This window comes from Oryctolagus cuniculus, chromosome 14, assembly GCF_964237555.1.
Source record: "Oryctolagus cuniculus chromosome 14, mOryCun1.1, whole genome shotgun sequence".
In the NCBI taxonomy this organism is placed as follows: Eukaryota; Metazoa; Chordata; class Mammalia; order Lagomorpha; family Leporidae; genus Oryctolagus; species Oryctolagus cuniculus.
This window is the reverse complement of record NC_091445.1, coordinates 1,587,633-1,603,459: the sequence shown is the minus strand read 5'-3', so window position 1 is coordinate 1,603,459 and position 15,827 is coordinate 1,587,633. Positions and strand designations below refer to the sequence as shown.

The following is a 15,827-nucleotide window of genomic DNA, read 5'->3' as shown; positions in this document are numbered from 1 at the left end:
CACACACGGCCCTTCCATCTGCTCGTTCACTCCCCAGATGGCTGCAGCAGCTGGGGCCGGGCTGAAGACAGCAACAAGAAACTGCACTCTGGTCTCCCACGGTGGCAGGGGCCCAGGTACCTGAGCCACCGTCGGAGCCTCCCCGGTGCACCGGCAGGGAGCTGACTGGGAGGCGGAGCTGGCCCTCCCACTGGCAGCCCGGTGTGGGACGCAGGGTCCAGAGCGGCGGCTGGCCCCACTGTGCCACGCCCTGCCCAGCCCACACCTCCCTGTGCACCTCACGAGCTTGGGGTCCCGCTGCACACATCACCTGCCCCAGCTTCTCTCCCACCCGTCGCCCGACTGCTGGCCAGGACTGCTTGGCTTCCTCACTGCTCTCCACCATGGTAGCCAGGCCCCAGTGTCCTGCCTGGAACTCCGCCAAGTCCTGGCTGGCCTCTGCCCCCTCCAGCCCACTCTGCACAGCGGTGCATGTCCTGCGTGGCGCACGCGGTGTCTGACTGTCACCTCACAGACTGGTTCACGCCCTCCCCGGCTCCCCTCGGGCCTGGCGCAGCCCCCACAAGCCCTCCGCCCTCTCCGGGGCACTTCCGATGCACACAGCTCTCGGTTCTGCGTGTTTCCCAGCACCTGCTCCACGCAGGGAGCTCCCAGCGGCCCGGAGGGAGGCGTGGCCACTGCTCACCTTGGTGATGGGCGCCTCGATGGTCATGGAGTGGATCCTGGCCATGGACGGGTAGCGCCGATTCTGCAGGCTCGCAGCTGGATGGGAGGCAACAAAGACGGGTCTGGGTCTGGGGCCTCAACTCGGCCAAGGGCACCCAAGGAGCCTCTGGGGGCTGGGGAGAGAGCCTCATGGTCCTGCCCTCCCCCTCCCCTTCCAAGACCGACGCCGAGCCCCTCCCAGCCGCAGTCTGGGGAATGGTCTGGCCTGGAACACGGGCGGCAGGAGGCCTGGACGGCTCCCAGGCCCACAGCGGTGATGCTGAGATGGCTGCTGGGGCCGAGGGCCTCATCCCAACCCCCACCGGCTGCCCAGACCCCTCCCAGTGGGTCCCTCTGCCACGGCCCTGTGCCGGTGTCTACAGTGTGTAGTCTGGGTGGGTGGGGGAGTGCCAGGGACAGCCAGGGCCGTCCTCAGAGCCAGTCCCCCCCCCAGGCCTCAGCTTCTGGGTTCCCTTCAGCCGGAGGCCGTGGTGGTCCCAGCTCTCGTCTGCAGACACTCAGCTAACGGACTCTGTTGACAGTGGCTGATAATCCCACGGGCAGTGGCTTCACTTTAACGACTGCTTTCATTGGCTGTTGCTGCTGTCCGGGAGGCAGGAGCCAGGCTCAAGCCCTGCCATTCACACCGGGTGAGCTCCGGCACCCCACAGGCCACGCTTGTGTGCTGCTCGCCCAGCGTGTGGGGCTGCGGCTGTTGCCGACCTCTCCTGAGTGCGCCCTGTGCACCTGGTGATGTGCAGAGTCCACGTGCCCGCCCAGACGGCACCCCCCAAGCTCACCCGCACCCTCAGCCCACCTGCGCACCCTGCACCCCTTGCTCTCCTGGCTTCACTTCGCAGCTGGGGTGGCTGGGCAGGCGGGTACGTGACAGGAAGGAGCAAGGCGCGGAGAGCACGGAGCAGGGCTGTGGGCACTGCCTGGCCGCCCAGGCCAACACCACGTCTCCCGGGGCCCCGTGGACTCCTCACCGTCACTGCCCCGCGAGGACACCGACTTGCCGTCCAGGGACTCCTGCCTCCGGTGCCTGTGGCGCAGCGGGTGGGCCTCTGGGTCACGGGGGGGGGGAGGGGAAGCAGGGTGGTTAGTGGCGGCTGCCGGGAGTCCTGGGAGGAGTGGGCCTTCCGGGCCTGCCGCCCCCAGGATGCCCCCCGCTGGCCCAGGCCACATCACAGTAGCGGGGGCTGCCAAAGGCTGCTCAGTCCCCTTAACCCACTTGGGGGGACAGTGGGGTTCGCCCTGATGTGAAGGACACTACACCACTGGGTGGGGACATGTGGGTAACTGCACTGAGGGAATCCACAGGGCTTTGTGACCTATTTGAGAAATGGATTCAGACCAATTTAGGGCACCTCTGAGAGGCTGGACTCCAGTGGCCTCCTGGGCACGTGGGATCATCGGGGTGCCTGCTGCTGCCCTCCGGAAGGGAGCGCAAGAAAAGCAGCCTGGAACCCCCGAGGGCTCCCCACCTCGGGCTCTCACGGCTGTCTCCGCTTGGGGGTGGGGTGGGAACGTTAACACACCACGTCAACCTCTGCAGATGCCGCGTGTCACCGCCGGACCTGAGCAGGCAGCAGGAGCGCGGCCACGCCGAGGTGGCAGCAACAGGCGTGCTAGGGCCACTGAGGCTGCGCGAGGGACTCCCGGGGTCTCAAGGAAAGTGGGGCAGCTCAGAGCCCTCCTCAGGGTGACCGGCCCCAGCAGGAGGAAGGCGTCTCCCAGACACCAGCGAGCGTGACGCAGTGATGTGGCCTGACCAGCTCCCTGCTGAACCCAGAAAGGTACGCGGGGCTACAGGCTCAGAGAGAGCGAGCCAGCGTCCACGCTGAGCCGTGCTGTGTGACCATGGGCAGGTCACTTCACTTCTCTGAGTCTTGGCACCCAAGCCTGCGCAGTGGGCTCCCTCCACACGTGTGCTCGCGAGCAGTTGCCGGGCCGGTTCTGTGCAGCGCCGGGCAGCAGGTGCGTGGGCCCTGCTGGCTGCAGGTACTTGAGGCCTGCCTCTGTGGACACACGCGAGGCCACCACGCGGCCTGCTGCCTGCCATTTCCTCTCACTACTGTGCCTCAGACACGGCACCTCTCTGTCTCTTTTCCACCATGTGCTTTAGCGTCCTGGAAACCCTGGGTCAACTACACGAATGGTTAAGTCGGCACCCAAGCCGAAACTACGCCCCAGAGCACGGCGGCAGCCGCACTGCCACATGCTAAGGCCGGCCCCAGGCCAGCAGCTCATCTGCAGTGGCCGCACTTCCTTTGCCTGACGCCCTCCGCACCCCCCCCCCCCCAGCAGTGTCCCTGTCCTGGGCTGTGTGTCTCGCCCTTACTCCACCAGAGGCTAACAGGAGCATTTGTGGTGTCGACAGCATGACACGGGTCGTCCACACTCGCCAAACTGCCGTCACGCAGCAGCCAACACTGGTCGTAGCCTGTTCAGGAACTTGACCATAAACCCTGCAAAAGGCCCGTTCACCAGGTAACACACTGACACTTCCTAATTTCAGATTAAGTTCACGGTGAGTGACCCAGCACTTCCACAACACGCAGTTTCTGAACAGAACTGAAAGAGGTCGGCGCCAGGGCCAGGGCCTGGCTGCCCGGTGATGTAACTAGAAACCGCTAACAGGGACCGACAGCTTATTCCTGATTTCATGTCACTTGACATCGCGGGCCCTCCAGCACGAGGCACGCTTATGGAGCGTTTCCTCCAGGAACGGCCACAGCAAGGCCGTGTCAGTCCAACAATTCATTCTCGACAGACACCTGTGGAGTGAGCTAAACCCTCGAGCCAGGGCCAAGCAGCCCCAGACATCATCCCAGTGGCTGTGCTGGGTGGCACAGAGGGATCCCGTGTCGCCGACGATAGCAGCAGCTAGCACCAGGCACCCATACCCACGGGCACCTTAAAGCTCTGTGCAGGATGGACTTCTCCCTCTAATGGACACACAGGGGTCACTGGTCCAGCCCTTTACTCCACGGATGAGGAAGCCCAGGGTCAGGACTAATCCACCCAGGGCCTGGGAGGAGGGAGTGGGGGGCTGCAGGCACTCAGCGCCCTCCCCCCACATACACACAGCCAGGCTTGTGCACACTCCTGACCATGCAAGGGACCATTCAGTGACCCACTGGCCCATCCCCGCCCCTGTCCAACTCAACCCACATCTTCCTGGGACACTGTGTGTGCAGGGTTCTTGGCTAAGCAGTGCTCCAAGTGAGCCTTCCTGTCCTGAGGTTACAGACGTCAGCCCAGACTCCACCCGCGCCTGCCGCCCACGCGAGGTCAGCCCAGACTCCACCCGCGCCTGCCGCCCACACGACGTCAGCCCAGACTCCACCCGCCCCTGCTGCCCACACGATGTCAGCCCAGACTCCACCCGCCCCTGCTGCCCACGCGATGTCAGCCCAGACTCCACCCGCGCCTGCCGCCCACGCGACGTCAGCCCAGACTCCATCCCCACCTGCCGCCCACGCGGGCCGGTGACCCGGAAGTGCTCTCACCTGCTTGCGTGCTGTCTCCCGAGTCACGGTGAATCTTGTGAATCTAAAGTCCAAAGTTTGATAAAACGAGAGAGAGATTTAAGTAGGACACCTGCTGTATTTCACCAACAACTCAGTCTGAAAGCTCTGATGCCGCAAGGAAGCGAGAAGCTGCACACACAGGCGGGACGGGAGCCGCACACCGGGGACATCGCGGACGCCCTGCGACGTCGGGACGCACACGTGCAGGGCTGCGCCCGTGTCCAGGAGACACACGTGGGGGACATCACGGACGCCCTGCGACGTCGGGACGCACACGTGCAGGGCTGCGCCCGCGTCCAGGGGACACACGTGGGGGACATCGCGGACGCCCTGCAACACTGGGATGCACACGTGCAGGGCTGCGCCCGCGTCCAGGGGACACACGTGGGGGACATCGCAGATGCCCTGCGACGTCGGGACGCACACGTGCAGGGCTGCGCCCGCGTCCAGGGGACACACGTGGGGGACATCGCGGACGCCCTGCAACATTGGGACGCACACGTGCAGGGCTGCGCCCGTGTCCAGGAGACACACGTGGGGGACATCGCGGACGCCCTGCAACATTGGGACGCACACGTGCAGGGCTGCGCCCGCGTCCAGGGGACACACGTGGGGGACATCGCGGACGCCCTGCGACATTGGGACGCACACGTGCAGGGCTGCGCCCGTGTCCAGGAGACACACGTGGGGGACATCGCGGACGCCCTGCAACATTGGGACGCACACGTGCAGGGCTGCGCCCGCGTCCAGGGGACACACGTGGGGGACATCGCGGACGCCCTGCGACATTGGGACGCACACGTGCAGGGCTGCGCCCGCGTCCAGGCAGGACCTGGATCCCACATCTGTCGGCCTCACATTTGTGCTGCAGAGTTCCCCAAACGCACAAGTACACCGTACAACAAGCCTGTGTGTTTCAGGAGGGTTATGAGTTTTTCTCCGATACTAAGCAATCTGAATTTAAGCCCAGGGTTTTGAGAAACCCTCAACAGTCCTTCGAACGCTCAATTACAGGCGGAGCTAACCTGTGAACCGTGTGTGCTCACAGCGCGGTCTCAGCTCGAGGTGTTGTTCTGCACCTCGCTCTTTCTCATGTTCAGGAATTGTTTTGCCAACGATTTTGCGCTGAGTAACTCACACGGGGAAATCAAGTCCCTGGCCCCAGCGATGAAGGGCGCGCTCGCTCTGGGGTTCTGCACGCCCGTGTTTCTGACTGACCCAGACGCTGTGCCGGTGCATCAGTCCCACCGCTCTCACCATCAGGCGGCGCTGCTGCTACACCCACCTCCCACGAGGAGCTCAGCCGATGACCCCTGGCAGCCACTGGGCGCACGGGCTGGTGGGGGTGTGTGCGTGTGCGTGTGCGCGCGCTCCAGGGCGCGGAAGGCCAGCTCTAACAGCCACAGGCCCCACGCAGCAGGTGCCGGCACAGTGCTCCGCCGGGCTGGGCCACTGGGACGCAGTCTTGTGCAAGAGCAGGGTTCCAGGCGGGCCTCCTCTGCCGGTTCTGCGCAGTCTCTCCACGCAATGACACCAGCGATTCCCCGGCCGACGGGGTGACCGACTGGGCTGCTAATGCATCCCACGAGTACGGCACTGTTTTAAAGAAAGATGTTTTGAAAGGCAGAGTGACAGAGGGAGGAGGACCCCCACACAGGAGATGCGTCCTTTCCCCAGCGCCTGTCCCAGCTGGGGTCACCCGCCTGCAAGCCAGGCGCTCTAGGTGGGCTGCCCAGGAGAGCGGCGGGGGTCTAAGCACCTGGCCACTCGCTGCTGCCTCCCAAGCGCGCGAGCAGGGAGCCGGGTCAGCAGGGGGGCTGCCCGGATGAGGGTGTCCCTAGCAGGCCGCCTACAATGCCCAGTACTCGGCAACTTGGTTTCTCTCCTGAACCGTGAGGACCATTGGCCACGGAGCTCGGTGAAGCACCCTCAGGGCGCACACAGTGAAACGCCTCACTGGCGGTTTTCTCCAGCTCTTGGTCAAGACCAAGTGGTAGCTTCAGACTGAGCTGGGGGCGGGCGGTGGTGCAGGGGTCCAGCTGCCGGGTGGACACCCGGGCCCCGTCAGCGCACCGGGGTCCCAGTCCCACTCCGCGGGCTGCCTTCCTGCGGACGCGCACCCTGGGAGGCAGCCGAGGATGGCGCCGGCACTCGGGTCCGGCCGCCACGCGTGGGTACCCGCAGGGAGCCCGCACTTCTGGCCGCTGCGCGCGGTGGAGAGGGAACCCGCGGGCAGGCGCCCTCTTCGCCTCTCGGCTGAAGGCTCAGCTTTCCTCTCTGGGCCCCAGCACCCAGGGGCACAGCCCTGCGGCCTCCGCGCTGTAAAACCAGCCAAGCCCTCGCCGCGTCTCCCACGACCCGAGGGGCCGCTGCGACTGCAGCCCGGGCTGCGAGCTCCGTCCCCCGTGCAAGCCACCCGGCCGTCGGCCGACACGGACAGCGCGGCCCAGGGGCGGCCGGGGCGGCTGGGCGGCCCGGGGGTCGGGCCCGGCACCGCCTGTGGTGAATGCGCTGTCCCCACGTGGGCCAGGCCGCGGCCGCCAAGTGCACAGCGCCGCCTTCCTCACGCAGCCGGGCCCCGCGCCCAGCCCCGAGCGGAAGCGCCGCTGCCCCGACCTGCGCGCGCAGATCTGCGCAGGCGCGGCTCGCGCAGCGGCACCGGTTTCTAACCCGCCCGCCCGTCACTCAGGCGGCGGCAGGAGAGGAACCGGGACCGGGACCAGAACCGGGACCGGGACCAGAACCGGGACCGCACGGGCCGAGCGCTTCTGCAGGGGCGCCCTCCACGCCGCCCCGAGGTCAAGCACCGCCCAAGCCCCGGGCTCCCTAAGGGCTCGCAGGCCGCACACGCGTCTGAGGCGCCGCTCTCCTCGGGGCCTCGCGGACGCTGGACGTGTCGCCCACGGCTTCGGCACGCGCGTGTCGGAACCCCACGGCCCGTGCCGCCCCGCGCCCGCCCCAGCGCCGCGTGTTTGGCTCCTGTAGAAGGTTAGAGGTGTGGGCCGTCTTCGCGCGCGGCAGGGCTGGGGCTGCAGGGCCGTGGCCGGAGCTCGCAGCTCGTGGGTATCCACGCGTGGCGGCCGGACCCTAGTGCCGGCGCCATCCTCGGCTGCCTCCCAGGGTGCGCGTCCGCAGGAAGGCAGCCCGGGGAGTGGCACTGGAACCTCGGCGCGCCGATGGGGCCCGGGTGTCCACCCGGCAGCTGGACCCCGGCACCACCGCCCGCCCCCAACTCAGTCTGAACCTACCACTTGGTCTTGACCAAGCGCTACAGAAGACCGCAGGAACTATCACAACCGCCACCACAGAAGTGCAGAGGACCACTAGGGACCAGCGCGGACGATACGCCAACCGACGACAAGCCTAGAGGAAGTGAATAGAATTCTGGACACGTGCAATTTCCCAAAACTGAACCATGGAGGCAGAAAATCTGAGAAAGTCAACAACAAGTAATGGGATTAGATGCCTGAGAAGCCTCCCAATAAAGAAAGCACAGAACCAGCAGGCTTCATTGCTGAACTCAACCAACCAACACCACTTCTCCAACTGCCGTGTAGGATGGGGCTGGAAAAGGAGGCGGGGTAGTTTGAGAAATACACAGTCTGAGAAGACCAGAGAGCAACATCCCTGATGAACACAGATGGAAAAATTCTCACCAAAATACTAGCAGTCAAATCCAAGAGAACATAAAAATCCATTTGCAAACCAGTAAATGTAATACATTAACAGCATGAGGGACAAGAGCCACACGATATCACCTCAACAGGCACGAAGACATTTAAAAAAATTCAATATTGATTCACAAAAACCAGGAAGAACTCAGGGATGGAAGGGACACACCTCAACATAATGCAGGCCAGACATGCCACAGCCACATCCAAGATCATACAGCATGGGGAAATCTGAGAGCACTCCCTTTAAAGTCTAGAGCCAGACCAAGATATCCGCTGTCACTGTGTTACTCAGTGTAGCACTGAGGCTTCAGCCAGGGGTAGGCATGGTAAAGAAATAAGGACAGAAGTCAAATTTCCCTGTTTGCAATGACATAATTCTATAGAGAGAAAAATCTAAAGACTTCAACAAAACACTGTTAGCACTGATAAGCTCAGTAAAACTGCGGGATAAAAAAATCAATGGCATTTTTATCTGCTAATAATGAACTCACAGAGAAATAAACTGCAAGAGCAATCTTACAATGCCTAGAAAAAAAACTCCTTAGAATAAATCTAACCAAGGATGTGAGACATCTGTAATGAGCATTACTGAATAGTGATGAAAGAAATGGAAAACACCACAAAAAAACAGGTTCATGGATTGAAGAATTCGTATTAAGACATCCATACTACCCAAAGTGATTTACAGGTTCAACACAATCACCGTCAAAATACAAATGACATTCCCCCACAGAACCAGAAAAAGCAATCACACAATTCACACGGAAGCGCAGAAGGACCCTAAACAGCAAAGCCACGTGGAACACCACCAAAGCTGGCACGTCACAGCACCTGGTTTAACGCCTCGTACAGAGCTAACATACACAGCACAGCTCGGCACGCACATAAAACCACCACAAGGACAAACAGAGCCTGACAGAGACCAAGACGTTCCTCTGGTTCATTCTCAACACAGGTGACAAAACACACCAGAGAAAGGACGGCCCTGTCCATGTAAGATGCTGGGAAACTGGATTCCTACACACAAGAGGCTGAAATTTAATCTTTCCCTCTCATGCCATGCGAAAAAAACAACCCCAAGTAGATCCATGATCTGAATTTAACAGCTGAACCTACAAAACTGCTGGCAGAAAACATAGGGCATAGGGGAGACGCTTCAAGACATCAGTACAGGCAAGGATTTTTTTCCCTTTGCTAAGATCACAAAAGCCCAGGCAGCAAAAGCCAAATCAGACGGGGTTCTATCAAAGGAAGAAGCTTCTGCTTGGCAAAGGCAGTCAGCAGTGCAGAGAAACTGACACAGTGGGAGCCAGCGTCTGTAAACGCTCATCTGGCGGAGGGCTAATATCTAGAATACCTAAGGAGCTACAACACGCAGTTAAAACAAAACGCCCAGTTAGGGAATGGGCCAGGGGACAGCTGTTGGGTGCAGTGGTCACGATGCGGTTCCACTTCCGGTCTGGCTTCCTGCTGTGCATCATGGGAGACAGCAGGTGATGGCACAAGGACTTGGGTCCCTGCTCCCCATGTGGGGGACACAGATGGCGTTCCAGGTTCTTGGCTGGCCCCGGCTATTGTAGGCATTTGGGAAGTGAAACAGTGGATGGAAGATCTCTTGCTGCTATTCACACGAAATAAATGAGATTAAACAAAGAACCCAGCAAATCATCTGAATACACATTCCTCAAAAAACAGAAGGCCAGCACATGTGTGAAAAAATGCAGACTACCACTAGCTCTCAGAAATGCACATCTAAACCAGGATGGGATACGATCCGACTCCAGCCAGAACGGCTAATGTCAGAAAGACAAATCACAAATCCAGTGAGGGCGTTGAGAAATGGGGACTTGTACACACTGTGCAGCCTTTAGAGAGAGAGGTACGGAGGTTCCTTAAAGAAACTAAGACGAGATCCTCCATGTGATGCCGCGGTCCACTCCCAGGTATTTAACCGGAGGGAATGGAACTGAGAGCGCAGGCCCTGCACTGGAGGCCCTGGGTGCTTCCTGGAGCCACACTGCCCCTCCCCTCCTGTCCAGGTCCTCTGTGACCACCTCCTTCTCCCCACCACCAGCCTGCAGCTGGGCCCAGCCACTCCAGCCCCTGCAGGCCTGCAACACTATTTCATCCTGTCATTCTGCAGCTAACGACTCCACTGCCCACTGTTCTTAGGCTCCTCAGCCACACACATGGCAGGCTGGCTGTGAGGCAGTACCCTGGGCTGGGAAAACTGGATCTCCCGAAGTATGAAACTAGACCCCAACCTTACACCTTACACAAAAATCCACTCAAAATGCATCATGGATCTAAATCTATGACCTGATACCATCAAATCACTAGAGAACGTGGGGGGAACTCTAACATTGGCACAGGCAAGGACTTCTTGGAAAAGACCTCAGAAACACAGGCAGTCAAAGCCAAAATTGACAAATGGGATGACATCCAATTCAGAAGCTTCTGCGCTGCTGCAAACGGAACACTCAGCAAAGTGAAGAGGCAACCGACAGAACTGGGGAACAGACACCGGCCAACAGACACTTGAGAAAATGGTTGGGATCACTAGTCATCAGGGAAATGCAAATCGAAACCACAATGGGATTTCACCGCACCCCGGTTAGAATGGCTTTCATACAGAAATCTACAAACAACAAATGCTGATGAAGATGTGGGAAAAAGGTACCCTCGTCCACCACTGTTGAGAATGTAAACTGGTAAAACCACTATGGAAATCAGTTTGGAGAAATTCAGAAATCTGAATGTAGACCTACCATATGACCCAGCCATCCCAGTCCTGGGAATTTACCCAAACCCAAAGAAATCAGCATATGAAAGAGTTCTCTGTACCCCCAGTTCACTGCAGCACAATTCACAATAGCTAGGATATGGAATCAACCCAGATGTCCATCAACCAGTGACTGGGTAAAGAAATCATGGCATGTATAGAGTACTACTCCTGCCATTTGCAACAAGATGGACACAACTAGAAAACATTACTTAGTGAAATAAGCCAGTCCCCAAAAGACAGACATCGTATGTTCTCCCTGATCTGATACAACTAATAGAATACCTGAGATGTAATGTATTGGAGTGAAATAGTTTCTGAGAACAGATGATTGTTTATAGCCCTTGTCTCTTCCACGGAGGAACAACCTTTTGTTTTATGATTTGTTTCGCTTCTTTCATACTATTTGCTGAACTCCTTTTGAGAGTAGGGTTAAGTATACGATCATTAAGTATACTGACAATAAATCTTTGTAAAAATTAAGAAAAGGAATCTGAGAGGGAGGGGGAGGAACTGTTGGCATGTGGGCAGGAGGGAGGGTGGGGGAAGTCCCACTATGTTCCTAAATCTGTACAAATGAAATATATGAAACTTGTGTAACAATTTTTTTTTAAAAAAAAGAATGTATCTTCAACAGCAAAAAAAAAAAAAAAAAAAAAAAAAAGCTTACCCCTACAGCAGCTCAGATGCAACAGTTTTGAAAAAGCACCGACAAAATCCAACATCCTCTCCCGATAAAAATGAAAACACGACTCAGCAGACTAAGGACAGCAAGAGATGTCGTTGCCCTGCGGACTATCGAATGTTAAAAACCTGCAGTTAATGCGCTGTGCAGTGTGAAGGAGAACTGAATGCTTCCCCCAACATCAGAAATAACATGAGGACGTCCGTTTTATCACTTCCACTTAACACTATAAACATTTTGTCTAGTGCTGTAAGAAACAAAATTATCTTGTTCCAAAAGTAGTACAGCTGTGTTCATTTGCAGATGATATGCCTATTTAGAAAATCCGATACAATCTATAAAAAATCTACTAGACATGATAAATGAGTTTAGCAACGTGGCAGGATGTAATTCAATTAAATGTATTTTTCATTTTTACTTAAATTTGAAAAGCAGAGCGAGCAAGCCATGAGAGAGGGAGGGAGAGAATCTTCCAGTCTTCACTCTCCAGGCGCCCACACAGCCAGCTCAGCGTTGGGAGCAGGGAGCGCACCCCAGGGCCCCCAGCTGGGTGGCAGATCTCAGCTAGCCGAGCCGTCACCTGCTGCTGGCCAGGAAGCTGGCACTGGAGCTGTGACTGGAGCCCAGGCGTTCCAGCATGGCGCATGGTACCCCAGCTCTGCTTACCTGCTGCGCCCAAGGCCCATCCTCTAGTCCCATTTTTATATAAAAATAATGAGAAATCAGAAATTAAATTCAGAACATAATACCAGTTAATACCCCAAAATCTAAGACATTTTAAATATGATGAAAGATAGACAAAACCTGTCAACTGAAAACTGCAAAACATTACTAGAATAAATGAGAAACCTGAATAAATGGACAGGGACACCACACTCGTGGATAACAGCATTAAACACTGGTAGTCTATTTTTCTTTTTAAAACTTTTTTTAAATTTGGGAGGCAGAGGTACAGGTGGGGCAGAGAGAGAGAGGGTGTGAGCCCCCTCTGCTGGTTCACTCCCCAGATGCCTGGGGCTGGGCCAGAGCCAGGAGCTGGGAACTCATCCCAGGTCTCCCGGGGTGGTGGGAGCGTCACTGCTGCCTTGAGGGGCCACACTGGCACCCGGTCTTGAACACAACACCGGCTCACTCAGGCAAGGGGAGGGGTGAGTCCCTCAGGCTCGGAGAGAGGCCAGTCTCAACTCACGCTCAGACCCTGACGCAGACCTCGTTAAAAGGCAAAGAGGGGCCGGCGCTGTGGTGCAGCGGGTTAAGCTGCCACCTGCAGTGCAGGAATCCCATGTGCGCGCTGGTTCCAGTCCCGGCTGCTCCACTTGCAATCCAGCACCCTGCTCATGTCCCTGGGAAAGTAGCGGAAGATGGCCTGAGTGCTGGGGCCCCTACACCCACAGGGGAGACCCTGAAGAAGCTTCTGGCTTCTGCCTGGCCCGGCCTCAGGCCATCAGGGCCATTTGGGGAGTGAATCAGCAGATGGAAGATGTCTCTTTCTCTTTCAAATAAGTAAATCAAATTTTTTTATAGGAAAAGATGATTATGGACCAAGAGCTCTCATAGACAGCTGTGAAAGAATGACCTTTTATGCATAAAACCCCACGCGGCCTATAGAGCAAGTCCATCACCAAGTTCACAGGCAGACGGCCAACAGAGATCGGCTGTACTGTTGTGCACGAGGTCACGGGAGATGGGATGAGAGGACACTGCGAACTCCCCACCAGCGTCCCCAGCTCCTTTGCAACCAACATTTGGAAAATTTAGAAATTTCAATTCAATTTCGTTCATCCCAACGTCAAAAACCATGAAATACTTGGAAATAAATTTCACAAAGACACGCCAGACCTCTGAACTGAAAACATCCAACTCTGCGGACAGAACTGAAGACCCAACCAGGGCGAGAGGGCACCACGTTCGTGGATCGCAAGAGTAACTATCACCGAGCACCAGAGCCGTCTCCCGACCCGCAGCGCCAACTCAGTCCCGTCAACAAACTTGGCCTGCCGGGGAAGCAGCACCGAGCTAACCCGAAACCCAGGACACAGAACTCCAAACCAGGGGTCGAAGTCGTGCGTCTGGCTTTGGGGCTTACTGCAGAGGAGAGCGAGCACCGGCCCACACATCGACGAGACAGAGTGGGCCCAGGAAGAGGCCTCCGCCACCCGCGACCTCACCTGGATGCAGGGGCCACAGCGAGCCGGCGGGAAAGGGACGCACCTCACAGGGAGACGCCACCCACACGACTAGGCTGAGACACAAGGTGCGAACACAGCCTTCAAGGGAAAACACCCAACACCTGCTGTCCGGAGAAGCCCACGGGCCGCCAGGCTCCCTCCCACCTCTGCATTCACGGCCGAGGCCCCAGGCGCTCTCAGGGCACCACGTGGGGCGCTGCTGTTTCACACCCCAACTCTCACACGCCAGGTCGGGCTACATTTTTTTTCCTTTGGTTAAAACATTCTTCTATCCATCTGTTCTCGTCCATTTGTCTTTACAGCAGGACTGAAGCGCACCTCTTCGCTTCTTGTCTCCATGAGCCTTGGCACGGGCTCCTGGCCGAGGCCAGCCAGGGCCCTCTGTGGGGATGCACTCCGTGTTGGGAACCCCCTCACGGATGTTTCGGGCAGCCTGAGGCCATGTGGCACTGACCTCTCACTGCGTAAGGACGGGGAGGCGGCTGAATCTGGAGACAGACCTGCGGAGGGCTGGGCGCTGGCGTGTGCCCAGGTGACGCGGCAGGCCTCCAGGGGCGCACGTCTGCAGGGGACCACACCTCCACGTCTCCCCCTGCGTCTACTTGCACAGGCGGGCCGGGCCCGGAGCTGGGAGCCATGGAGAGCGTTCACCTTCTGGGCGGCACCTGCAGACATGCCTGGGCCCTGGGGGGGGGGCGGGGGGCTCAGGCGGGCATGCCTCTCTGTTGGATTCTGGACAAAGCCCAGGTGCTACTGGAGAAAGGAGGGCGGCAGACAGCAAAAGCCAGACAAGCCCGAGTTCTTCCTAGAACACCACACCGATGCGGGACGCCGCAGGCCAGGACTCCCCTGGGAGACGAGTGGGTCTGATGCAGGGGGACCCTCCTCTCATGCGGGAGCACACTCGTGACAAAGGCCGTCCCAGCCTCCACAGCCCTGGCTGGGGCTTGGGCAGGCCGTCCCCCAGGGACAGGAGCCGGTGGTGGGTGGGGTGGGTGGCAGTGCTGGGTGCTCGGAGGACTCGCCCAGGGCTGTGACTCCGCGCTGGGAGAAGCCTCGGGCACAGGCCAGGCTCCCCAGGCCACAGCCGGTCTTCGGGACTCAGGTGGGGGTGACGGGCAGAAGCAGCAGAGGAAGGAGTGCTCCCGGGCGCGCACTCCCGGCCCACGGCACGCGCTCTGCCCTCAGAGCGGCGCAGCCAGCCGCCGGGTGGGGTCTGAGGCAGGGAGCTGAGCCCCTCCCCTTTCCTTCCTAAGTGGGGATTCTTGTTCTGTGCTTTCCCAGGAGGCCACAGTCCCAACACCTTCTTCCTGATACGTGTCCACGCAGCAGTGACCACGGCCACACAGCACGCGGGAGGAGCCCCTCCCCAGCAGGCCCTCCTCGGAACCCGACCACTGCAGAGGCGCCAGGCCCCTGGATCACCCTCAGCCTCTGCCCCTGGACGGCCTGCTCCAGGCCTGGCCTGACCCCTTGTGGGCCACCAGCAAGACGGCTGAACACGGCACAGTTTCAAGGCCACTGCGAGGGTCCTGCAGCATCTCAGGCCCCAGAGCCAAGCGCCCCGGGTGAGCCGAGTCCAGACGCAGCATGGTGCAGGGGAAACCCCTCCTCCCAGTCTCCAACCCAGACCCCTCCTCTCTCAGCCCCCACTGTCTTAACTGTGGACAGACCAGCAGCGATTGTCAGCAAACAGCTCAGCATCCTGACCTGTCTCACCTTGCTCGACTCAGACGGCCCCACCGACTGGGCCTTGGGTCCTCCCCAGTGCGCGGGCAGCGACGGCCGCTCAGCACAGGTTCAGTCCCCCCTCCTCTTCCCACCCGGCGCCTTACAGACACCTACTGCTGTGGCTCAGAGGACAGACAACGCCAAGAAACCCACGGCTGGCCAGGCCACACAGTGCCGGGCCTGCCACCCTGCCGGCCAGGAGGGGCCAGGCTTCTGTGCCTGGGTCAAGGCGCATGTGTCCATGTGGCTGGAGGCAGCCCCTGCCACACTGCGCCAGCTGTGCCCACAATGTTCTCAGTTCACTCTCTGCTCTTCAGCCGGGGGCTTCCCGGAGCCACTGTGAGCAGGCGGAGGAGGTCCCCCGCACCTCCCTCCGTGCTTGCAGTCCTGTCTCAGAGCGCAGGGCGTGCCTCGGTCTCACCGTCCCGCGGGGGCTCCTGTGTGGCGCGGTCAGCGCCTCCCTCAGGCCCCGGCAGGCACAGGTGCTCAGCGGGTCTGCTTGGACTCTGCTGTTCCAACGGCAGC

The 15,827-nt window shown here is 59.1% G+C and overlaps 1 protein-coding gene across 3 annotated transcripts in view; it reads right to left on the bottom strand.

The window, feature by feature from the left end:
- The window catches only part of PDE8B (phosphodiesterase 8B), a 163,770-nt gene that overhangs the window by 11,882 nt on the left and 136,061 nt on the right, over nucleotides 1-15,827 (bottom strand). For 2 of the 3 annotated variants that reach the window (XM_070056301.1, XM_070056303.1), the window contains exons 11-13: nucleotides 4,221-4,263; nucleotides 1,695-1,772; nucleotides 686-762 (exon numbers count right to left, since the gene is read on the bottom strand). In XM_070056301.1, coding sequence (XP_069912402.1) covers nucleotides 686-762; nucleotides 1,695-1,772; nucleotides 4,221-4,263 — 198 coding nt within the window. The remainder of the gene's footprint in view (nucleotides 1-685; nucleotides 763-1,694; nucleotides 1,773-4,220; nucleotides 4,264-15,827) is intronic. The other variant, XM_070056304.1, reaches the window with a different exon arrangement.